The sequence below is a fragment of the Pseudorasbora parva genome, chromosome 20 (assembly GCF_024679245.1).
Source record: "Pseudorasbora parva isolate DD20220531a chromosome 20, ASM2467924v1, whole genome shotgun sequence".
Taxonomy (NCBI): domain Eukaryota; kingdom Metazoa; phylum Chordata; class Actinopteri; order Cypriniformes; family Gobionidae; genus Pseudorasbora; species Pseudorasbora parva.
Genome location: NC_090191.1, coordinates 28,851,607 through 28,877,509, shown reverse-complemented (window position 1 = coordinate 28,877,509; position 25,903 = coordinate 28,851,607). Strand labels below are relative to the sequence as shown.

Genomic DNA, 25,903 nt, shown 5'->3' with positions numbered 1-25,903 from the left:
CACATTACACAGACGTCCGCAACAAGAGAATTACCAAGCTAATACACAACAAACACACACCCTAACATCATCCATACACAATCTTACAACACAGAACATCAATCAAATCACAAAGGCACCACGAACACATGAGGAAATCCTTTTTCCCCCAATACAATGAGGTCTTCAAACTGCAACCCTATTAATATTCTACAAAAGGAGCAGGCCTTGATCCCCAGCATGGAGGAGACCAGTGTAAAACACATACACAAAACCAATGGCCCACTGGCGCTCGCCGGGTCAGCTATGATGAGCCATGAATGTAACCGTCCAACCAATCTGGCTTAATAGTGTCCATCCTCGCCACCTTTGCAGATCCAATGGTGTGTGTACGTGTTGACTCGGGGGGTCAGAAGGGCTCCACAGATCCTGTGACCCCGAAAGGAGACCGGAGAATCAGAAGCGGACCCCCACAGTCAGGACAGAGCCTTCTTTATGCCCTAATCTGCTAGCATCAGAGATCAATATGGTTAGTGGTACTGCTACAATAGCAGTAGCAGGAGTTAGCACCTTGCCCAATTTCTGAGGCTCTCTGGGGGGGCTTAAAGCTGAGGTTTGCTGTGCCCACCACTGACCTCTAGCACAGCCACACCCCAGCAGCTAACCTGCTTAACATTCATTATGAAAACCTGGGCAGATGCTCCGATTTCAGGCCTGCTGTCGTCTTCTCTCTTGTCCCTGCTTCCTCATCCTCTCAATAGGGAGTCGAGTTGAAGTGCTTTTTCATTTCTAAAGCAAAGATCAGAGATCCACTGACAGGCCGAGCTTAATGTTATCCATGCTAAAGGATTTTGAAGAACCCTGGTGTGATGGAGACTCACCGTATTTCTCCAACGCTGGGGTCTGGAGCTGAGATGCCATGCCTTGCTGTTGACACGTCTCCCAGGGTGACCGATACGGGGTTGAGAGCCTCCGACAGATTGGGGTTTCCAGCTGTAAATAGGCTGTTTAGGTCCTTCCACAGTTGTCAACATGATAGGTTTTCTTGAATGAAACGTTTCTATACTCAATCTCCAAGTTATTGGGATTTATTTGGACAGAATGACCCGTCTCATGCTTCTGTTGTCCTGCTGCTATTTTGGTCTTGCTCTCTGAGATGAAACATTCAAGAGCATGTTGCTTCTGTTAATGATTATAGTAAACCAGTCAGGTGAGTGATCTTTTTCGGAAATTAAGAATTGTACACCCATAAGTCCAAAACAGTGGACAGCAGCAACAGACAAAGGGTTTTTTAGAGTGTGGAAAGAAAAGGCAAAATCAGGTTCTGTCCTGCTTCATGCATAAATCTGCCATTTTGCTTAATTACATTACTGAGGATTTGCAGAGTCGTTTTAAGGAAACCATACACACTATCAGACCAACAAATCAAAGCTCATTAGTGGGAATGTGTGCAAGTGTGTGTTTCCCCTCGTGTATGTCAGTGGGACTGCTGTCTATCTGACATTTTGATCATATCTCATTAGTGTGAGAGGATTGTGAGGATTGAAGTTGTCTTATGCTCATTCACTCTTCAGAGCCGAAAAAAATCGGGAGAAATATTAACCAAATGTGAACTTGTTGCCCTGGTGATGACTTACTAGTAATGTCAACAGTATGCAAACATACAAACTTTTCTGTTTTTGGTTGGGTACAAGAAAGAGAAAATTATCAGGAAAAGCATTAGAATGAGAGTCAACGACATAAATTATGTCCATGATGAATAAAAGGAAAAGTATTTTTTTTAAAAAAAATCTAGATTAAAGCCAATTTATTGACTCCAAGTAAAAACCAAGTAAAAAATAATACATATTCATGGCACCCTAATTATTTATTACCAGAGGTGGACAAAGTACATACCTCTATTACTTGAGTAAAAGTAAAAGTACTACTGGCCAAATATTACTCCGTTACAAGTGAAAGTTGTAAAAACAGATTTTTACTCAAGTAAAAGTACAGAAGTATTTGTTTTCAAAAGTACTTAAGTATCAAAGTAAATTTCCTTTTTAATGCCAATGCATTATTTTATTATTGTTGTATAAATGCACACTGTCATCATGGTTTAAGTCATTCAGTGATGCTCCATCTGACGTACTAGCATACGACTAACTTAAACTAATTTAAATACTTGTATATAAGTTACAAAGCTCTTTACAAAGCTGCTGTCACTTTCATAATTACTTAATAACTTACACCCGGCACTGTACCCATGTTACCCTTAATTTACAGTTTTATTTTGTAAAAACTATGGAAACACCAAAGACACTTTAATATATTATGTGTTTTATAACATAACTTTCAACACACTCAAATGTAATCAAATGTAATCTAATATGATAGCACAGCGCTGCCCTACTCCACATACACATGACCAGAAGAAGCGCGGTCGTCTGGGGCATAATAAATGATTCACAAAATCAAGGCATCATCGAGCTACGCCTTTGTTTTGCATAAGCAACCTTTTGCAGCTAAAAAAATACATATTGTGGCTGTTTTTTTATTGTGGTTTTTTTTCATTTACAAATATGAATTTCCAATTCATAAATATAATTACCATAAATTAAATTATGCTTCATAAAATATTTTTTTGTATTATAATGTTTTTGTTTTTTGCTTTGTCGGTTATTGGATAGCATGATTGATTTGGAGGACTTTTTTGTACATTTCATTATCATGGTATCACTATCACTATCAGGACAGTTGTATCACCATGACATTTTCATTTCTTAAAATATTTTCAAGATTGTTGCAAACCATTCAGGGTAAGCCAGATGGAAACAAAGCCAGTTGCTAAGACACTGACAGAAAAATGCTTTGTCAGATAAATGTATAGAGAGAAAAGCAGAGTCTAATGGCTCAGAGTAATATAGTTGTTGCCCTTCGTTTGTAGAGACATAACCTAATGAACCTAAGCATGAAATAGGAAAAAGATTCAGTGAATGTGTTATCAAGCTTTAAACCTTAATTTGCCAATCCTGGAATGTGCATGAAAGACTTTGAAATATGCATCTTACACCCTTAAAAATAAAGGTGCCAGGATGATGAAAAATGTTGTGTCACAGTGATGCCATAGAAGAACCATTTTTGGTTTCCCAAAGAACCGTTTTGTGAAAGGTTCTTTAAATAGCCCATTTTTTCTAACCATTTTATAGTCTAAAGAATCTTTTTGGACTACAAAGAACCTTTTGTGCAATGGAAAGGTTCTTTGGATATTAAATATTCTTCATGGAACCATACACCCTGGCAAAGAACCATTTAAGAACCTTTATTTTTAAGAGTTTAGAATCATATGAAAGCCTAAGTAAATGTCTTTAGTGAATAAGATCTAGCTATTCTGCACGGTATTGTTAGCTTAAAAGCTGTGGGACAAAAGCTGTTGGTTCTGGACTTATCCCATCTCAGCAGGACACTGAACCCCCTGTGCGACTAACTCACTCTCCTAAACTTCATCTCAGCCTGAATGCCCACACTGGGCCCTTATACACCCATTCCATCAATCTGTCAAACCAGAACAGACACATGAACTACAATAAGGCCTCCCTGCCTTGGGAAAAAATAGTTGTGCTCTATGAGTCCAAAAATATATGAATACTGGACCCGGGTCTAATAACATCAAGTTTGCTCGTTTGTGCATTGTACCAAACCAAACTGATATTAGACAGGATTCTCCCGGGGCAGCATAACAGTAATGGCCGAGCTAATATTTAATTACTACAATACTTTGTTGTTATTGTTGCTAGAATTTAAGTCAAAGGTGGAAATAAATGTGCAGAAACAATACTGGCTGCCAACTTTCAAAATCCATTTTATCCTTCAGCTGATCTAGAAATGTTCAATTAAAGGTCAGGACTGTTAACCAAAAGCATCTTCACCCAAAATCTACCATACGGTTATTCCACATCTGTATCCCTTTCTTTCTTCTGCAGAACACAAAAGAACATAGTTGGTAAAAAAAATGTTTGTAATTAACTGTTGTGACTATTGTATGTACAAAAACAAACATCAATTTCTTATGGTGTACCCCAGGGTTCCATACTGGGACCTCTTTTATTTGCTTTATATATGCTACCACTTGGTCATATTTTTTAAAAACCCAAGTTAGCTTACCACTGTTATGCCGACAACACCCAGGTTTATCTTCCTATTAAAAATAACTGCTCTGTGTCTACTCTGTTTGACTGTCTGTGGGACATAAATGTTGGATGGACATGAATTTCTTACAGCTAAATAATGACAAAACTGAAATCATTATTTTTGCCCCATCAGATCTGACCTCTGACATACTCAGTCAGCTTAGTTCTCTCTCTTCTAATGTTCATGACTGTGTCAAGAATCTTGGTGTCGTCTTCGGTTCCAGCCTGAGTTTTGATAAGCAGATTAGCGCTGTGGTAAAAAGCAGCTTCTTTCAGCCACGATCTATTGCTAAAATTAAGACGATGCTATCGAAGACAGACCTTGAAACTTTCATTCATGCTTTTATTCCCTACTACTGTTGGACTACTGTATTCGTGTTACCTTGGTCTGCCTAATTCAACTGTCAATTGTCTTCAAATGGTTCAGAACGCAGCAGCTAGACTACTGACTGGCAACAAAAAGTGTCAGCAAATTACTCCTGTGCTAGCCTCTCTCCACTGTTTGCCCAGGGTATTCTCACAAAAATGCGTATAAATAGTACGAGTGTGCAATGTCGTGGAATGTATACGCCAAAACTCATTTTGGCGTGTCTATGGCATGCTGTTTTTCGCGTGCATATGATATGCATTTTATGGCGTATTATACATACGAACCCCCCACCCCACCACCCTAAACCTACCCAAGCGCGTGTCATATATACGCCCCACTACCCTAAACCTACCCAAGCGCGTGTCATATATACGCCATAAAGTGCGTATCATATGCACGCGAAAAACAGCGTATCATATGCACGCCAAAATGAGTTTTGGCGTATACATTCCACGACATTGCACACTCGTACTATATACGCTATTATACGCATTTATGTGTGATCGGGTTGGTTTGCCGGATTGATTTTAAAATTTAGCTTTTTGTTTTTAAAGCTCTGCATGGGCTCCCACTGCAGTATATTAGTGATCTTCTTGTCATGCACAATGCCTCAAGATCATACGCTCTTCTAACCAACTTCTTCTTTCGATTCCCCACTCACGTTATAAAACTAAAGGTGACCAGGCTGTGGCGGCTCCTCGACTCTGGAACAGTCTCCCTTTTAATATTAGATCTCCCCCCTCTGTTGCCACTTTTAAATCATCTTTAAAAACGAATTTGTATTCTTTATGTTTTGACTGATTGTGTATATGTTTTCTCATGTTACCTCAATTGGTAATGTAATTCTGTTTTGTTTTCATTTTTCTTGTACAGCACTTTGGTTACAACCTCTGTTGTTTTAAAATGTGCTTTGTAAATCAATAAACTAAACTAAACAACAACAACAAAAAAAAAAATATTTAAAACCTCTTTAATGTTCCACAGAAGAAAAAAAAGTCATAGTGTTGAACCTATGGAGGTGAGTAAAATGTGTTTAACAAACTAGAAACAGAATTTAAAAAAACAAAAACTGGAAAACCACTGTTTTTGAGAATGTAGGCTAAATGAAGGCTGGGTCACTATTAGCATGCTTGCTACATGAAAAAAAAAACATTGTTTATAAGCATTTAGTCTGCAAAAAAGTGAAACACTGATCATATGTATGCATTAAACATTTTAAAAGAGATGTTGTCAGTGTTATTGAGTGTTTACATATATGTGAGCGCATGTATGACCGAGAGGCGCAGCTAATTGAGAGAGTGTACAGAGGCGAGAAACTGCGAACATTCAAACAATATCTGGACCCGGGCCTGTACTCACTCCTGGACAGGCTATTCACCCCATCTACAAGTAAAGAAGAAAAGAGAACTCCAAACTCTCTATAAAGCCCTTTCAATAGTGATTTGTTATTCTCCTCTTTCCCCCCGTACTCTCCTAAACAGTCAAAAGAAGAAGAAAAAAAATGTGGGATGGGGCTTTTGTGGGAGGAGGCCTGAATAAATTTGACATACTCAAGGCAGCGTACATAGTGATTGCAGCTTCCCCTAAAACTTTCTTTTCTCTCTTTCGCTCATTCGCTCCCCTTCCCTTTTTTTTCAGAAAACACTTTCCTTGCTGAATGGGCACCTATTAGTGACTCCATTATGGAGGCAGAGCACTTCAATGGCTCCTGGCTGTGAGGCTGTATGGCAAAGCCTTAGGCTCAGCGTAGCCCACCCCGAACAGCGTCCCGCGGTCCACACTCACTGTATTGATAGGTAGAGGCAGTGTGGAGTTGGTTGATGTGTGCGAATTGGGAGGGGTGGCGTGGGGGGTCTCTCATCCTCTTTTTTGTGATCTCCAGGTGCTTTGGGGGAAAGTGTGGCTTTGAATGAGGGAGAGAGAAAGTAGAAAAAAAGTTAGAGGTTGTGCATTGTGCTGAGCTTTCCACACTGGTCACTTAAAACCAGAATGCAATGTTCAACATGCATTAGCTGATCTCCATAATAATCCCTCCCAACTCCACTGTACACACTCACATACACACATACAACACTTCCCAGCCCCCAAATATAAATTTGACCTGACGTATATTATACACATTGTGCACTGCATGGAAACAAGGTAACACTTAGGTTACTAGTAGTTAATTAGTTCTGTATAATTTTTTTTGGATTCTACCAAAGAAAAGAAAAATTCGCTCAATCAAGCTATTTCACAGATAATTTAATTTACTACTATATCTTGTTAATTAGTGCTGAGGGTCAACCCAAAAACGAAATTATTCTTAAACTTTAGCTTTCATTTTTAAAAATATATATTGTTATTTTAGCTTTATTTCAATTAACTAAATCGATTTTCATTAGTTTTAGTTAACAATAATAACACTGGAAAAGCCTTAATAGCTAGCAGAGGGAATTTATGAAATATGATTCAGTTCACTTCACCAAAAAGACCTGTTCATTTATTTGTTCACACTTATTTATTTGGTAACAGTTCTCATTGAGTATTATAAGTGATTCTTCATTCACTCAACAGATTAATTCAAAAACAGAATTTAAAGTTCACATTAAAAAGACGGCAGCTAAAGATCTAGACATAATATACTATATAATATAATATAACTTAATTTGAAATGATGATTTCTCAATATTAAGTGGTCTCTAAATGGAATATTTCGATGTGTGTGTGTGTGTGTGTGTGTGTGTGTGTGTGTGTGTGTGTGTGTGTGTGTGTGTGTGTGTGTGTGTGTGTGTGTGTGTGTGTGTGTGTGTATAGATAGATAGATAGATAGATAGATAGATAGATAGATAGATAGATAGATAGATAGATAGATAGATAGATAGATAGATAGATAGATAGATAGATAGATAGATAGATTTAAATGAATGTATATTTTAATTTTGTTATAATAGTAATTTTCATTAGTTACTTTTATTAACTTTACTGAACCTCTTTAAGCTCTTTTACAGAACTCTTGCAAACCTTTCTAATAAATCAGCCAAAAAGCTCCACGTTCTCCATATATTTTTTCTCAGAAACAGATTGTGGTTTCAGTATCGCTATGGCATCTGTGTGTTCTGCATCCCATATAGGCCTACGCGTGACATGGAGAAAGCAGGCCGGCATTTCTTTAGTATGCCTGTGATGTTGTGTGTGACTATGATCATGTATTTGTTATTAGGGTAGTGTGATGGTGTGTGTGTGTGTGTTTGCTATAAAGGAATGGAGAGGGCTTCAGCTGGGTGAAAATGGAGGAGGGGGGCTGTGTGTATGTTTTGGGGAAGTTTCTATGTAAGAGTTGGGCTTGTGTGTGTTTACGTGTACGCGTGTGTGTATGTGTGTGTGTGGTTTAGGAGGGAGACTAAAGTTTAGAAAGAAAAGCTCTATGTAGAGTATGGAGTTATTGTTTAGCCGTGCTTACCTCCACGGGGAACCATCTGCTCCCTGTCAATGCGTCACCTGCTCGTCTGAGCCGTCGCCACGGAAACGGGGGAGGAGGATTAGGAGAGGTTAGGCCTCTGAGGGGAGGGCCCATCCGGGAATATGGAGGAGGTTGCCCCGGGAAACATCTAAAAGGAACTTGAAAAATGTCACCCTCTGCTGGATAAATTACATGCAGAGGTTATCGCCAGGCCCATACCTGCTGATGTGCACCAGGGGGCATTGCTTGTTGAAATACTGGGGTTGCACGATGTCACAGTTGCGAATCACATAATTACCAGGTGTTGATTGACATGCAGGTCTGTCTGTGATCTGTGTTTCCAAAAGGTGATATGTTGGTGAGGAAAGGCTGTAGACCACTAGACAGTACAAACAAATGTCTTTGTGCATTTTAGGAGGTGTGTCACTGTTAGCAGCCTATCATATCACAGAGCTGTAATAAACAGACCCAGCTCCTGTGCATTCAGAACAGAGTCAAAGCAAACAGTCTGAAGCCTTGCGTCGGTGAGACCACAATTCAACTGAATCAGATCGGTCCTCCTATAACAAACACACGCTAGATTCATTTCAACTGTTTGTCTGTCAATCGAATGTAGTTATTATCTTTCATTCTGTCATCATTCCACGGTCTAACTGTCTGCCGTTGTATTTTCCTGTCTCTCTTGTGTCTATGTTCTCTCTGGCTATAATATATCCACCTCTCTCTCTCTCTCTCTCTCTCTCTCTCTCTCTCTCTCTCTCTCTCTCTCTCTCTCTCTCTCTCTCTCTCTCTCTCTCTCTCTCTCTCATTATGCAATCTGCATTATACCAAACTTTCAATAATTTGATGTGTCTGCCATTCTGTCCTGTCTATTCCTGTTCTATCTACCAACCTGTCGTTTTCTCTATCATTCTATCTAACTGTCATCATATTTCATATCTATCTATCTATCTATCTATCTATCTATCTATCTATCTATCTATCTATCTATCTATCTATCTATCTATCTATCTATCTATCTATCTATCTATCTATCTATCTATCTATCTATCTATCTATCTAAACTTTACATTTTAATGTCACACATTAAATACAAAATAGGCTCTACAAATTCATTTCAACTCATCCATCAGTGTGGAAAATATCTATCTATCTATCTATCTATCTATCTATCTATCTATCTATCTATCTATCTATCTATCTATCTATCTATCTATCTATCTATCTATCTATCTATCTATCTATCTATCTATCTATCTATCTATCTAAACTTTACATTTTAATGTCACACATTAAATACAAAATAGGCTCTACAAATTCATTTCAACTCATCCATCAGTGTGGAAAATATTCACAGAGGGTTTAAAAAAAAATAAAAGAAGTATATGGGACAACATAAATCATATTGGCCCATAAGTGGATTTAAACACATGTTGTATGTTTGTTGTGTTATTTTCATGATTTATTTTAACAAAACAACTATTTATTTTTACAAATACTGTATATAGAGATCAAGCTGAATTTAACCCAGAGCATCCCTTTAACTTTCAAATCTAATCTGATTTGAAAGTTAATCAAATCTGATGATTAATCTCTGATCCTGAAGGATAATCTCTGATCCTGAAGGATAACGGTGTGAAACCACTAGGCCTACTGCCCAGTCACACATGAACACTCACCTGGAGACAATCAGGGGACTGTTTGAGTGACAGGAGAAAGTGACTGCAGTGTGCTGAGCAATCATGCCTTTGTGTTTGCTCAGGAGAGGATGGAGTGCCGTCCCTGGCCACCAAGCCACTTTCAGCAAACCGCGTCCCTTTACTGCTGGGCTCGTCAGGTAGCTGTCACACTGAGCGCACTCTAATACCCAAGGGAGTGTTTCCTCTCTCATTCTGTGGGCTGATTGTTACGCAGACTGGCCACTGAAGTGCTGCCGTTTCCTGTTAACATTCACGCCCTGAGGCTAGTAAACTCTGTATCTTATCTCATCCATGTTGTTACTTTCAAACTAGCAGACGGATCACAACTGTTCTAACTCAACATGCTTAGTTAATATTGAGTAACTTTTAGACAAATCATTTTCAGTTACTCAGCCTACTTTTGCTCTGACAATGAAAATAGTTCTAAACTAAACAAAATCAGAAAATGTTGCAAGTGTAAGACTGAAAAAACTAGTATATGCCGAAATGTCTGAATGAAGAACAAAGACTCTCTGAGAAAATAAGGAAATTAACATCTGAACTGTCCCTCACACACCACTGGAGACGCAAGTCTCACCTCACTATCAGCTAATCTACATCTTTCCCTATTGACTCCCTCTCCCCCAATTCATTCCCTCTCTCATGCTGAGATCACTGAAAATGCATCCAGAATCTCTATATTACAATGTCAATCCACACGATCGAGTATCATATGTGTTTGATATCATTTGAAATGTCTCAGTGCGACTGGTACAAATATCTCTACTCCACAGAAGTAAACTAGAACATCATAAATGTTTTAAGGGTTTAAAGATATCTTTCCTTGGTGTATGGTGGGTGTGGCTTTCAGCCATTTGGCCTCTCTTCTAATCAGGTCTATAGGACCTGATCAATGCAAATTCCTATTGTTAACTGGTGTTTCCATTTGAAAGAGTTTCAAATGGTTCTGGGTATGTATCTGGTTTTGGGTATTTAAGGAAATGTTGCAAAGAGCTCAGGGCTCGATACTGTACTCAGGTCAGCCCGTAATGCTGGACGTTTTAACCCATGCAGCATTATGTAACCTTGATAAGTCAGGTATACATCTCATTCTTTACTTTAGAGTATTTGATGTGAAGTATACCTTTGAATTGATTATGTAATTGGCGTTATACATTTACCTGATTGTTAATAAATTGTTATACTTTGATTGATTCTGACTTGCTCTGGAATTATTCAGGTTGGGTATAATTTCAACAAAGGGTTAAACGGAATAATTAAATGTGTAGTTAAACTATTAAAATTGAATGACCAAATAACCAAATGGCATTCTAACCTAAATTCTAAATTATCATTAAATGGAGTCAGATAACGAGGAATTGGAATAAAATCCCTTTTGCCCCGCTGAAAAGACCGAACGCGCAGCGACCTTCACCCGCCGATCGTTAGCCTCCATTGGGACGATTCGGGCGGCCTTACAATTTGGTGACCCGGCGACGTGATGTTGCAACTCTCTTACGAGCAACGTCTTTTCAGTGAAGTATTGGATTTTAAAAACCAACAAGAGGTTTGAGCTTCTCTTTCTTCAACTGCTGTGGTAAGTACATTTTCATTGCCTTTTAGAACTGTTGAGGGAAAGTTTATCTGCAACTCACACATATAGACACATTTATAGAACGGGTCGGTATACCCACTATAGATCGGAACCGTAGAAATCCGATATTGTGTAAGAATTAGACGTGAAACATGACTTTCCAGGGGCAGCACAGCTGTAGTGTAGATGAGGAAATTATGGGAATACTAGGCGTACAACTACAAGATCTCCTCTTTCAATTAAGCGACAAAGGATTTAACATGAAGTGGACCAATAACGAAATTATATCCTGGTATTCTGCTAAGGGCGCGCAACTAAAATCAAAATGAAAATACAAGAGAATTCCCGCTGCAATTGTTTATTTGCTTCGCCGTAACGACCTCAAAACAATGGCCGAGAATGAACGAACGATAACAAATATCAAAGAAATTGAAAGATTGCGATCGGACGAATTACAAAAGTTAAGAGCAAAAGTCGAAGCGGCAGAATACGAGCAACGAGGGTGGGCTAGACAGCGCGAAGAAATGGCAACAAAAATCGATCAGCTCCAAAGAAAACTGCAAACCGGCAATAACTACATATCTGCTCTCGAAGACTGTTGCGATAATGTAGGATTTCCAGTAGCCGCAGTTAAACAAGCAGCACTGGATGACATTTGTGATCTTGAGAATCAAAATGATGATGATGCCGCATTAACATACAAGCCACAGAGAGAAACTCGTAACCGAGCTCCTGTGTTAAGACACGATGAGCCAAAAGAACAATGCCCGGTAAAGACTCGCACAAAGTGTAATGACAAACTCCAAAAGAAGTCAAAACCTGCTGCAAAAACTGAGACTTTAAACTTCAGAGATTGTAAAAGTCTACGTAATGTGGAACCATTTCAATCATTAAGTCTAGATGCTAGATGTAAAGAAGTGGATTCTAAAAACACAGAAGCAGAAAAGTCTAAGGCAAAGATTCAAGATCTTCAAACACAGCTAAATAAATTACTAACTGAGCTGTTAGCCCTGACTGAGAAGTGTAAAAATCAAGAGGAGACCATTGCAGATCTCAAGGCTGAACTAGTAGCTAAAAAGTTCATGCCTCCCAAAACGCTTAACAGTGATGGGACTAAAAAGCATGTTCATTTCTTAGATGAGGTGACTTGCTCTAATGAATCTGAAATGTTTAGTTCAGAAAATGCATGTGCAACTCGAGGAAGTGTGCCTATTTCAGTTCTTAAGGTGATGCAGCACTGCAATAGCCCAGAGTCATGTACCAGACCGCATGATGCTCAAGCATTAGAGAGTCATGAAAATCCTCAAACTCCAGGAGAACAAAGCAGTCAAACCTATGGCAAAGAGAACAGGTTTTGCAGTTCCTGTCAGAAAATAGGCCATTCAGAGGTAACATGCTGGTCATTGGGCAGGGGTCGACCGCCACCTTATTTTCAGAAAAACAGGAAATTCCTTTCTAAGGGTAAAGATAATCGCTCATTTGAAGGTACAACTCTCAGTGAGCTAACTGCATTGTTCATGCAAGGTCTTCACCTATTAACCTCACTTGCTGGTGGGCTAGTAGCCTAATAGCAATGAGTTTAATAGTTAAAACATCCAAATTGCAGTGATCCTGCTTGTATTTTCAAATTTGTAATTGTAAATAAACGTGCGCATTGAACACACATAGTTGTTTGTGTTAATAAAAACACCTAGGCTATTTAAGTTTATTCTTTAAAAAAACAAGATTGCTTTACTGTAAGTGTATGAAACACTTAGGATAAAGGTTGTAGATGCTATGCATTCTAGACCATGTATCTTGTAAAAACAGAATAAATGTGTTTCTATGTTGAATTTGTTTGTCTCCCATGTGGAGCATAGAATTGCCATGTGGCTACAGTGTTATTTACAATTGCATTAACCATGAAAATACTATAACGTATGTTGTGTTAATAACTCAGGTGATCATGTACATCCATGACACCACAAGACTACGCTCAGGTTAGTAACACGGACTAAAACACAGTTTTTCGGTGGAGCATTAAAGCACACCAGGCTGATGTTTTAGAGCTCCGACTAACACATTGGCGTTCAGATACGTAGACTTGGACTGCGGGTTGAAAGACTAAAGACGTCTTCCGTTTAGAACAATAACAAATTGTTAGACCAATCTAAATAGGGCAACCCTAATTCCTGATTGTTGTAAAATTGCTCTAATTACGTAGACGTGGAAAACCACGGCATGATTATAGAAAGTCACTATTAGAGATAGTAAGTTGGTCACTTGATTCTGTGGTGGTGGTCATGGGCCTCTGATTAAAAGCAATTTGCATTAATTACGAGAATTCAAATCCAAGGGGACTGAATACAAATATCTTGGAATGATCAACGTGTAGCACGGGCATCCAAGATATCAGTCGTATAGCCTCTACTGAATGACCAAGACTGACGAGTTTGCGAAAGAGATTGTACTCTGACCGGTGCGAGACTCAATGTTATCGGAATCTTGATTACTGAGTATAACACAATGTATAAGAATTGAATTGAAAGAAAATAGAAACCTAAAGTTAATGATTAACATAATCATTTAAAACCTTTTCATTTTATGGAGTCAGATGAAATAAAGAGGTAATACATATAAATACATGTATTGGATTTAATATTGTTGTGTTGCATTGGTTCAATTCCCAGTGCCAAAAGGGAAGGGTTGTGCTGTTATCTTTTGCCTTTACAAGAACACAGCTAGAGCTACATGTGTGGCACTGATAATAGCAAACCAATTCACCGTCACCGAGGTGCAACACCTAAAATGCAGAAGTACCTAATTTTTTTTTTTTTTTTTTTAAAGGTCACAGAGACCTCAATTAATCAAATGTGTGTGTGACATCGTAAGCAGACAACACCAAAACAGGTGAATTAATTTCTGCCCACAGATCTGACTGTAAAGAGAGCAACTGAAAATAAAGCCATGGGAACCAACCCATTGGAATTCATGACAATATGAGCGATAAAAGCTCTGATTAATTCAGAAAAATTCTCCAGCAGAACTGGGGTCTCTAATGCTCACAGCAGACTGTGAAGGCTCGACTGTAAGAACAGTTTTAAGGTGTCACACACTTTACTAAAACAACAGCAACAATTCAGACCTGGCCGATGAAACTCTGTTTCATGTGACAGCCAGGATGAAAATTGCATCAGGCATAATAGTGCCATTCAAATAAGTCCAAACCTGACTGTGAAGCTGTTGATAATGTCAGAATTAACTGTGATTCTCTGCATTATTTTTGTCTCAGGTTTACAACTGCAATTCCTTGGAGAACGGACGCTGGAAAGGGGCTAACACCCCAAAGTGGGCAAACTCAACAATGGAATTGTCAGAGCAACTTGAAATGAGGGAGATGGGTGCGAATACACTTGATGGGGTCATTCACACTTCACAAAATGTATACATGATCTCCCAGTGTAGCACTGGAACTAAATTTTGCAACACAGATTGTTATTGATAAGACTCCACCCATCTCCCAAAAACAAACACGGAACACACACTTTCTTCACTACACCCTCATATCACCTGAAACAGATCAAATCTATCCAGGTTGTACCTACACATCATAGATGGCATAGAGTCCAAAAGTGTTACTTCACTAAAGATCTATTGTCCATCTTTTCACACCAACAGATCCAAATAGCTTCAAACACACAGGACAGTATAGTTGGTCACATGATGACAGTCTATTAAAGACACACATAGCAAACGCTATTCACTACATCCTACCAACTCATAGGACTGCTCACTCACACACACACACACACACACACACACACACACACACACACACACACACACACACACAGACACAGACACAGACACACACACACACACACACACACACACACACACACACACACACACACACACACACACTCTCCACACTCTCACACACACACTGTGACAAGGAATACACAATCCACATTATTGTATGACTAAACATATTTAGATCTGCCTTAATTGCATTGGAAGATTCCTAAACAAACACAGTGGTTATTATATATATATGTATATCTTCATAATTGTGATTGAATATTATTGATGTTATTATTATATGCATATCATCTATTTTAATATATAAACTGCACTGACTTTTTGCTGCATTTCCTTGGGTAATCCAGACCAAGAATACTTAAATTCCGCCGTCACTTTATCCCAGTGATAGTGAAGAATTAGGTGATTAAATATATTTAATCCACCCCACCAATTATGACCGTGAAAAACACTTGAGAGAAGGTGTACCAATCGCACTGCTGACATGAACCCACATTGTTTTTTCTTTTATGTTTTCTTGCATTATATGTTCTTATGCATTTCTCTACGGTTTTAAGTTCATCAGTGTTCAGTCGTTAAGTGGACATTAAGACTCTTTTCAGGTGTCAACTACGGAGAAGCCTTCCACCTATTGAAATCTACCCAGTGAACCACACCATTGGAGGTGTGAGGATTACACAAGGAGAGTCAGATTATCGGGAAGGTGCAGAAGCAGAAGCTTCCCCATGAAGAAGTGACACGTTAACTGAACATTCACCAAGGTCCGAGACTGACTCTATGAACATGCTGTGCTGAACCACAGGTAGAACACCTGAACACATTCACCCACCAGCTGAAACTCAAGCTACACAAACCTGGTGAGACGGTGTCCTGCAGGTGAACAAAGAACCTTCCAAAGGGCTCTGCAGCTGCTAAGACAATTTCGTCATCTCAAGGATTGAACCAACGTCTAACCAACGTCTAACCAACGTCTAACAGTGATCCCATAGGACCACCAGAGTTTGACCCATTGGGATCAAGAGGTGGAACTGTAAGACTGAAAAAACTAGTATATGCCGAAATGTCTGAATGAAGAACAAAGACTCTCTGAGAAAATAAGGAAATTAACATCTGAACTGTCCCTCACACACCACTGGAGACGCAAGTCTCACCTCACTATCAGCTAATCTACATCTTTCCCTATTGACTCCCTCTCCCCCAATTCATTCCCTCTCTCATGCTGAGATCACTGAAAATGCATCCAGAATCTCTATATTACAATGTCAATCCACACGATCGAGTATCATATGTGTTTGATATCATTTGAAATGTCTCAGTGCGACTGGTACAAATATCTCTACTCCACAGAAGTAAACTAGAACATCATAAATGTTTTAAGGGTTTAAAGATATCTTTCCTTGGTGTATGGTGGGTGTGGCTTTCAGCCATTTGGCCTCTCTTCTAATCAGGTCTATAGGACCTGATCAATGCAAATTCCTATTGTTAACTGGTGTTTCCATTTGAAAGAGTTTCAAATGGTTCTGGGTATGTATCTGGTTTTGGGTATTTAAGGAAATGTTGCAAAGAGCTCAGGGCTCGATACTGTACTCAGGTCAGCCCGTAATGCTGGACGTTTTAACCCATGCAGCATTATGTAACCTTGATAAGTCAGGTATACATCTCATTCTTTACTTTAGAGTATTTGATGTGAAGTATACCTTTGAATTGATTATGTAATTGGCGTTATACATTTACCTGATTGTTAATAAATTGTTATACTTTGATTGATTCTGACTTGCTCTGGAATTATTCAGGTTGGGTATAATTTCAACAAAGGGTTAAACGGAATAATTAAATGTGTAGTTAAACTATTAAAATTGAATGACCAAATAACCAAATGGCATTCTAACCTAAATTCTAAATTATCATTAAATGGAGTCAGATAACGAGGAATTGGAATAAAATCCCTTTTGCCCCGCTGAAAAGACCGAACGCGCAGCGACCTTCACCCGCCGATCGTTAGCCTCCATTGGGACGATTCGGGCGGCCTTACACAAGTCTCAGAATGATATGCACTATTCCTTAAAGGGGGGATGTCATGTCAATCTCGAGAACCTTAAGTATTATTGCATCCTATTATATCTACAAAAAGTATTTAGTTTTATTATATTTATAAAAGAAAGATAGGCTGTAATGAGTCTTTCCGGAAAAAAACAAGCAGCTGGAGGCGTATCATGTGGGCGGAGCTAAAGAATGACTAGCGCGCACAACTATTCCGTTGAGAGTGTCTGAAAGCTCTGACATCCTTAAACGTGGAGAAAAAAAAAACGTTATCCTAATTAAGCCATTGAGATCAATCAGATTTTGCCATACATATGATCCAGAATCCGATCTAGAGGCTGAAATTGAACAGGAGAAGCAACAACGACTACAGCAGGACGTCTCAATGGTATACGTTACTGTCACTTATGTAATAATGTAAAACGCGAGTTTTACAACATTTGTGTGTTTACTCGTGGTTTATGAAGACATACTTTTTTCGTTTTACTCACCACCTGCTTCCAACATACGGCTGTGAAATTTAATCCCTGGAACCGCTCCATCGTTCAGCATTAGACAAGCTACAAATCCTGAGTTGAACTGTGAGTTACCTTGTTCATAAACCATCGTTGGCGAAATTCAGTGAACAAACAAAAACACTTGCACAACTCCGTTGCTGCTCAGGCAAAACAAACTTCATCCCCTGTCCCATTGACTGAGTTCTTTGGGAATCTGTACAGGGTTGTCTTGCCCTGACAACCAAAATCACACTTCTTTTAGCCTAGAAATCTAGACGCACTCAAGCGGCAGCAAATCTAATCTGCCCGCGAGTGTCGTCTAGCAACTCTCAATACCCTTCTGAGCTGTAAAAACCAAACTCTGGTCAGGCCAATCACATCCTGTATTAGTGGGCGGGGCTTAACATAATGACGGCAGAGTTGCGCTTGTGTGCTACTAGTAAACACAAAAGCTGGCGAACGGCGGTCTTTCGAATCAGCTTTGACCGTGACTCTGGAAGACTTGGAGTTAAGCTTTTCTCTTAGATAAAATAAAAAAGAACGGCGCTCAAGTCATTCTTAAGAAGGGAAGACGTGTTCGGAGTTTTTCCGACCGGATACGGCGAAAGTTTAATCTGTCAGCTAGCTCCACTTCACCTTCTTCGTTGCTCTGGTTGGTTGTAGCGCTATCCATTTGCGTGCAAAGGAAGTTTGAAAGACAACCGTTTATCCAGCCCCTCAGAATGAGTCCTGTAATTGGTGAGTTTCCAGACCAAACATCTTGATGTGGGTCTGGCTTGTCAGGCAACACTTCTTTGGTGACATTGTTGATTTGGTGAAGTCATGTGATTGCAGCGCAGCCGTTGACTTCCCTATAGCGTTTGCTCTCTCTCTCGCTCTAGTCGTGCGCCCGACCGCCCTTCCAGGAGAAGATCCCGTATGGCCCGTACAAGGACAGTCCACCTTATCTGACGTCAGATAGACCCATACTCGTAAAAAACATATGAGAAACCGGAAGAAGTATTTTTGACAAAGGAAATCAAACTTCCAACTTTAAAAAAGCATGGGAAGCATGGGAATCCAAGTCTTTAACAGTGTAAAAAGCTCAGTATACATGAAACAGCATTTCAAAGTGCTGCAAAAGGGTACGCTGTTACAGACATTTGATGAATGATGAATGAATTACTGTTTTTAAACGAATCAGTTGATCAATCAATGATTCATTTAAAAAGACTGTTGCTGAATTCTGAATACTAGCACACTGCTGTTGTTTTTTCTTATAGATTAGTATGCTTGCTTCATTGATGAATGAATCAGTATTTTTAAACAAATCATTTAGTGAATGATTAAATGGCTCACTTATAAAGACAGACACTTGTTTCTTTCCTGAATTAATCCGTTTTTAAACAAATCAGCTGACAAAATGATTCATTCCTTAATAAATCAGTTATTGAATGAATCGGTTGATTCAGTGATTCACGAAGGAGTCAATGAAAAACACTAACGCACAGACAGATAGCCTGTCTGGAATGAATACAGACAAGAAGAATGATACAAAGTAAAAGCCCTATGTGTCAGAAACAAGTTGTTTTTTCTAGTAGTGATTTAGTGAGTACTGTACTAAATAGAGCTCTGGAAAGTTTTATGGGGGGTGGGGGGGATAGTTTTAGATAAAACTGATTTTCCCCAGTTTAATAAGCTTTATCCCACAACATGTCGCTATGGGTCATGCTATTGCACCAAACCACTTGTGTCTGCAGAAAATGTGCTCGACTTTTTTTCTCTTAAAAGTTTTGTTCATCTTCATTAGCATTCCCTCTCTTCCTCTCTTCTGCATGGCCTCTGGGTGAGCGTGATCCTGGGAGAGAGGCTGTCAGGGCCACGTGTAGTGGGGGGGCACCGCGCTGGGTGTAAAATTTGATTAAGCGGTGGGCGAGCGTGTCCGAGCGTGGCTGTTGTGTGGACCAGCTCGCGCGGCTGTGGGTTCCCAGCGTGCCGTTTGGAGGTTAAGTGCCGCAGAAAAGACTCTCATTATCCCGAGTGAGAACTGCCCATGTGGCTGCCCGCTCGACCCCCCGCTCTTTCTCTCTCTCTTTCCTTCTCTCCATGTCCCTCTCTGTCACTCCCTCACTCATTCATCCTTCCTTCTCGAGCTGCATCGCTGAAAGCCTCCAAAACGTTTCATTCACTCTCCCTGACCCCTTTCGGCCCCCCTTTTCGTCCGCTGTCTCTCTCTAGTCTTTATGTGTAAGAAAAGAACTTGTACAATAGCAGAGGAAGGGCCAGAGCAGATTCTTCAGCACCCCTGTGGACTCTGAGCCGAGGGCTGTGAGACAATCCACATGTGGAGCATGTGCAAAGGAGTTGTTCCTTGTCCGTCAGTCAAAACAGAGTCCACTCAGTTCCTCTCATAGTCTTCCTCTCATTAATGTACTTAATGCATTAACTATGAATGAACAACAATTTTGACAGCATTAAATAATCATCCAAATAACAATTTAATAATCTAAACCATACTATTTATTGTTAATGTACAGTAACCAGGCATAACATTATGACCTAATATTGTGTTGGTCCCCTTTTGCTGTCACGAGCGAGGCATGGACTCCACTAGACCCCTGAATGTGTGCTGTGGTATCTGGCACCAAGATGCTAGCAGCAGATCCTTTAGGTCCTGTAAGTTATGAGGTGGGGCCTCCATGATTCAGACTTGTTTGTTCAGCACATCCCACAGATCCTCAATTGGATTGAGATCTGGGGAATTTGGAGGCCAAGTCAAAACCTCGTTGTTGTGCTCTTCAAACCATTCCGGAACCATTTTTGCTTACCAGGGAATCATTCCATGAAAGGATGTACATGGTCTGCAGTGCTTAGGTAGGTGGTACATGTCAGAGTAACATCCGCATGAATGGCCAGACCCAAGGTTTAACAGCAGAACATTGCCCGACACATCACACTGCCTCTGCCGGCTTGCCTTCTTCCCATAGTGCATCCTGGTTCCATGTGTTCTCCAGGTAATTGGCGCACACGCACCCGGCCATCTAGGTGATGTAAAAGAAAAAGTGATTCATCATACCAGGCTCTGAAGGTGCAGTTCTGATGCTTACATGCCCAATTTTGGCACTTCTTGCATTGGACATGGGGGTGAGCATGGGCATCCTGACTGGTCTGCGTCTATATGCAGCCCCATACGCAACAAACTGCGATGCACTTTGTATTCTGACACCTTTCTATCAAATTTACATTAACGTCTTGAGCAATTTGAACTACAGTAGCTTGTGTGTTTGATCAGACCAATGGTTTCACCAGTTTGATGGCCGCCCATGACCCTGTAGTCAGATCTCCACTGTTCCTTCCTTTGAACCCTTTTTTTTAGAGATATGTACCACTGCAGACTGGGAACACCCCACAAGAGCTGCCGTTTTGGAGATGCTCTGACCCAGTCATCTGGCAATCACAATTCAGCTTGTCAAACTCGCTCAAATCCTTACGCGTGCCCCTTTTTCCAGCTTCTAATAAACTTTGAGGATAAAATGTTCACTTGCAGGCTAAGTGGTCATAATGTTATGCCTGGTCGGTGTATAATTTTAATTTGCCTGTAAAATAATTTGTACACTAGTACCATTCATAAGTGTTGGCTTGATAAGGTTTTTAAATGTTTTAGAAAGAAGTAACATCAAGGCTGCATTACTTTGATCTTTTTTTTTTGTACAATTGTGAAATATTATCCCCCCCCATCTCAGGTGTATTTAAAGCCTGTAAAACTGGTTTTATCTTCCAATATACTCTGCTGTTATTGAGTGCAAAGCTCAAATACGCCGCACCAATGAAAATTCATTTCATTTTTCATGTAACGTTGCGGTTCAGATCATTAGAAGGGGGATTTTTTTCTAAAGCAATGCTTAAATGTCACAGAACACATCTGCTCAGGCCGAGGAACTTGTGAGAACAGATCCTCAGTGTTGGACGTCCATTGCCGTTCTCAATGCTGTTGTACATTCAGACGCCTCAACAATAAACGCGCAATTGTCTGTCATTAATGACATTTGATTACACTGTACTCAAAAGTATATTTAATGGAAAAATAAGTGTCGCTTTGACTGCATGTAACAGCTGGGCCTTGAGCTGAAAAAACACTGAATTGGCCAGAAAGGGATACAGGGGGATTAGTCTCTCAAAGGAAAGCATATTGCTGTATTTTTTTTTTAAATGAAAGCGCTGCCCTTTAAACCAAGTTTGAAGAAGGGAAGTTACTTATTTTCCACTTACTGGCTAAGGAAAATGTCTTAAAGGCATTTGTGTGATGCATATGGAACACATCTTGCCTGACTCATCAGTGCTCTTGAAAGCAGGTAATCCAGTCCAGAGTGCTTGTACAGGAAAGGGCAAAATCCAAGCATTACTGTAACGTTTGCTGAAACATGAAAACATTTAACAAGCAATAAATCCACATTTTAAACCTAACTCTGGTTGCCTATAATGTATAACAAATGCAATCTAATTTCCACATGGAGTTAATGATGTACATTTTAAACAGTTTATTATATTTATTTGTGTTGAGTTGACTGCATTTTTGTGTAAATGGAACTGAAAGCAGTAATGTCAAATTGTTAGGGTCAATATATGGAGCAAGACAAGCAAATTACTTATTGGTTTATAGCAGCCTCTTGTGGAGATTGTTGCCATTGCAGCTGAATACACTTTCATTAGCTAACATTTGAAATATTAAATGTTTAAACTGTCATTGTTCAAACAAGTTAAGAAAACAATGCAAATTATGGAAAATCTTTGGTTTCAGCACTCCTGAAACACTACACAGAACAAACAGTATGAAAGACGGACAGTTCAAAAAAACATTGGCATGAATAAATTACAGCTTTTCCTCAGTTGCTTTGGCTCATTTTTTGAAACCACCTTAACATCTCTAAACTGTAACTGTAACTGCAAAATGCAGTAACTCACCTAAAAAAAATTATGTTTCAAACATTTCATGCTTCAAAACCTGGCCAATGCCACTAAAATTACCATAAAAACAATGGCACTGATTTTAAGTTGTCAGTGCAAGTTCCTTTCAGTTAAAACAGCTCAGACTTGCAATTTAGATTTAAGGCTTGTTGTGAAACCGGGGGATTGTGTGTTGTATACAAAAAAAAAATTTTTGTTGACACTGACTGCTCATTATGGAATAACTTAAATGGATATGGATAAAATATGCATATTTGTGTGTAGCTATTTTTTCTTTCTTTTTTCTTTTTTTTTTTTTGCAATGCGTTACAAGTAAACAGCAAATTTACATTTGTATGAATGTCTGACCAACTTTGATCAAACATGCAGTTTGCATAAATAAATAAATAAATAAATAAATAAATAAATAAATAAATAAATAAATAAATAAATAAATAAATAAATAAATAAGGAAATTAAAATTTGGTCTGGAACAGGAAACTAATTGTTCAGAGATCTGAAGCTATTGTTGTAAGAGAGAAAAATCTCATTCAAGAACTGAGCCAAAGTGATTGAAAAAACTGGAATATTCAACCAGACTACTGACTGCACTTAAATGCAAAAGTGTGCAGCAAGGGTGTGGTTTTTTTGGTTAAAAAACAGCTATATGGAGCAAGTGAATGTTTTTAATTTGACATGTCTCATATGGTGCAAGACACTGAAAAAGTGCTATTATGATAAGAGGTATGATAAATCTTATTATACCTGATAAGAGGTCAAATCTGTGGAAATGATTAGAATTCTAACACAATTCTGCATCCACAGCAATGCATACACTGTTTTACTTGGTTGGTAAACCAATGAAATAAACTAGTACGTGTGTGAAAAGAATGTTGAAGTGTGTGCAATAGTGATTTCAGAATTTGAATGTTTACATTCTAATCCACCTGATTCCACCAAACAGTTTATTGACTTTTATTATGAAAAATAAATCCCACTTCCTGGTTTCCAATGTATAATTTGTAATGCATTTATTACATAAAACCATTGTACTACCCCCAGTAAATCAGCCTTGAAATGCATAAATAACTTCCTTTAGTTAATCAGTATTTTTGATACCACAAGAGTATTTCTTTTTCTATTGCACAAGACTCTTGTCTCGTCTGAACTCTTGTATTTCCCTTTTGCTGTCTTTAGTATTTCCATGTCCGTGATTGGTCAGTTTCCAGAATAATGGTCGTGTGGGGCAACGAGGACTTCATCTGGTGCAAACAAGCAAAAGTGAAAAGAAGCCGACTTATGATCACTCAGGGGTGAGTTAGCAGAAATGCGTTTCCATACATTCGATGTGTTATTCATAAATGTTGAACATGGCGTGCTTCTGAACATGTTTCTTTCCTGCAAAAAATTATGGCATAACGTTATGTGTATTTCATTGCTCAGATCTATTATCCAATGCAAGACTAATATATACAAGCATAATGTAAAATCTATGATTTTGTGGATGTTTCCTCCATTATTTTAGTCTTGTTTACCAGTAAAACATATGTAAAAATCCTTAAAAGAGGTTACTTTTTTTACCAAGAAAAATTGCACGACACCTCACTAAATTTGGTTTGTTTATTCTTGTGAAGAATTTTTCTTCATTCAAGATATACAAATACAAAACAAATATTTTTTATTTATATTTTCTGCTGACATATTATGCAAAAATACTGATTAACCCTTTCTTACAGTCATCATAATCTGTGCCTGTGAAGAACTGCATAAGATGGCAAATACTGGTGAGTTTCTCTCGTCTTCTGCATTATATTTGCATATATATATATATATATATATATATATATATATATATATATATATATATGTATATGTATATGTGTATGTATATGTGTATGTATGTGTATGTATACTCACTTGGTTATTTGTTCACTTGAAAAAAATGTATGTGAAATAAACATATGTGAGTGGGTGAATTAGACTGTCAGGATGTGTCTTAATATTCCCTTGAGGATTGAGGCGGGTAAACAAACTGGTGACATTCATCATTATATCTCTCTGTGAATCTCGGCTCATTAGAGAAGCAGAGGTGAGAGACACTGGGAATTCTTCAGCAGTCCCACCTGGAATCTCAAGGGAATACTGCTAAGGGCTTGTTGCATTGTGTAAAAAAAATGAGTTCATGGGCAAGTGTACACGCTCACCATTAAATGCACACAAGTGAGCGACGTGACAAATGAGACTAAAGATAGTCCTTTTCTTTGCAGATGATGCTCAAGCAGAGCTGGACTCAGTGGAGGCAGAGTTGGAGATTGTGGAACTGCAGATCTCTGAGCTGCTGGAAAAGCAGACAAAGCTGACCTCCAGGAAAAACAAACTCCTGAAGATCCTGGATGGAGCCTGCAGCTCGGCTCAGCCCTCCGGATCCAGCAAAGCTCCCAAACTCTCATTCAGCAAACAGGACCTACAGCACTATGAGGAGTCAGGTATCGCTCATTTTCAAATCATTTAATATAGTGCTTTTCACAATACATATCGTTCCAAAGCAGCTTTAAACAAAAAGTGACTGTAAAGAAAATTCTAGGATGCATTAATTTGATCAAATGCAGTTTAGCCACATAGTATTTAATGTATAAATAATGAAGTTAAACTGCCGAGGTGTAATGAGCTATCTGCATGATTTTTAGTTTTTGTTGTTCTGTCACCAGATTTCTCATGGTCTAAAGAAGTTCAGGCAAAGCTGTGCAGCGTGTTCCAGCTCTCCAAATTTCGTCCCCTGCAACAGGCAGCCATCAACCTTAGTATGTCAGGGAAAGACCTTTTCCTGGTAATGCCCACCGGAAGAGGAAAAAGCTTGTGTTACCAACTTCCAGCTCTCTGCTCTAAGGGTTTGTGCTTTCATAGACATATTTTGGTAGAAGAAGAGCATATTTTGAATGCTCTGATGTGAATTCCTGTGCATGTCTTTTAGGTTTTACGTTAGTTATCGCCCCGCTGGTGTCTCTGATGGAGGATCAGCTGATGTATCTGAAGTCCATTAATGTCTTGGCGGTAACTCTCAATGCCTCCAGTACAAAGGTACAGTATGTCAGGTGTCCTAGACAGTTTTGAGTCACGTTCAGGTGCTGATATTCATGTGCATTTGCAGGAGGACTCTAAGCGGATCCTGGCAGGGATGACAGATACAAACAACCCCTTCAAGTTGCTCTATGTGACCCCAGAGAAAATTGCAAAGAGCAAACTACTGATGTCCAAACTCGAAAAGGCCTATAACATGGGTTTGCTAGCACGCATCGCTGTGGATGAAGTTCACTGCTGCAGTCAGTGGGGGCATGACTTCAGACCAGGTGAGATTATTGTTTAACCCAGGCTGAGTAAAGCTTCTAACCAATGGTTGACTTTGTATTTA

General features: G+C 39.1%; 2 protein-coding genes and 1 long non-coding RNA gene across 9 annotated transcripts in view; 1 reads left to right on the top strand and 2 right to left on the bottom strand.

The window, feature by feature from the left end:
• Positions 1-1,242, bottom strand: part of LOC137049652 (serine-rich adhesin for platelets) — a 57,236-nt gene extending 55,994 nt beyond the window's left edge. For 2 of the 4 annotated variants that reach the window (XM_067428243.1, XM_067428242.1), the window contains exon 1: positions 861-1,239. In XM_067428243.1, coding sequence (XP_067284344.1) covers positions 861-1,013 — 153 coding nt within the window. In that variant the 5' untranslated portion in view covers positions 1,014-1,239. Of the gene's footprint in view, positions 1-860 lie in introns of all 4 variants that reach the window. The other 2 variants (XM_067428244.1, XM_067428245.1) reach the window with 2 other exon arrangements.
• The window catches only part of recql (RecQ helicase-like), an 88,165-nt gene that overhangs the window by 55,631 nt on the left and 6,631 nt on the right, over positions 1-25,903 (top strand). For 3 of the 4 annotated variants that reach the window (XM_067428249.1, XM_067428251.1, XM_067428252.1), the window contains exons 2-7: positions 23,717-23,807; positions 24,231-24,278; positions 24,762-24,980; positions 25,203-25,382; positions 25,466-25,572; positions 25,643-25,841. In XM_067428249.1, the coding sequence (XP_067284350.1) occupies positions 24,266-24,278; positions 24,762-24,980; positions 25,203-25,382; positions 25,466-25,572; positions 25,643-25,841 (718 nt within the window). In that variant the 5' untranslated portion in view covers positions 23,717-23,807; positions 24,231-24,265. Of the gene's footprint in view, positions 1-23,691; positions 23,808-24,230; positions 24,279-24,761; positions 24,981-25,202; positions 25,383-25,465; positions 25,573-25,642; positions 25,842-25,903 lie in introns of all 4 variants that reach the window. The other variant, XM_067428250.1, reaches the window with a different exon arrangement.
• On the bottom strand, positions 5,581-8,303 carry LOC137049804 (uncharacterized). Its single transcript, XR_010899721.1, has 3 exons — positions 8,180-8,303; positions 7,961-8,108; positions 5,581-6,421 (listed from the first exon to the last, which is right to left on the bottom strand). It is a non-coding gene; the product is annotated as an uncharacterized lncRNA (long non-coding RNA).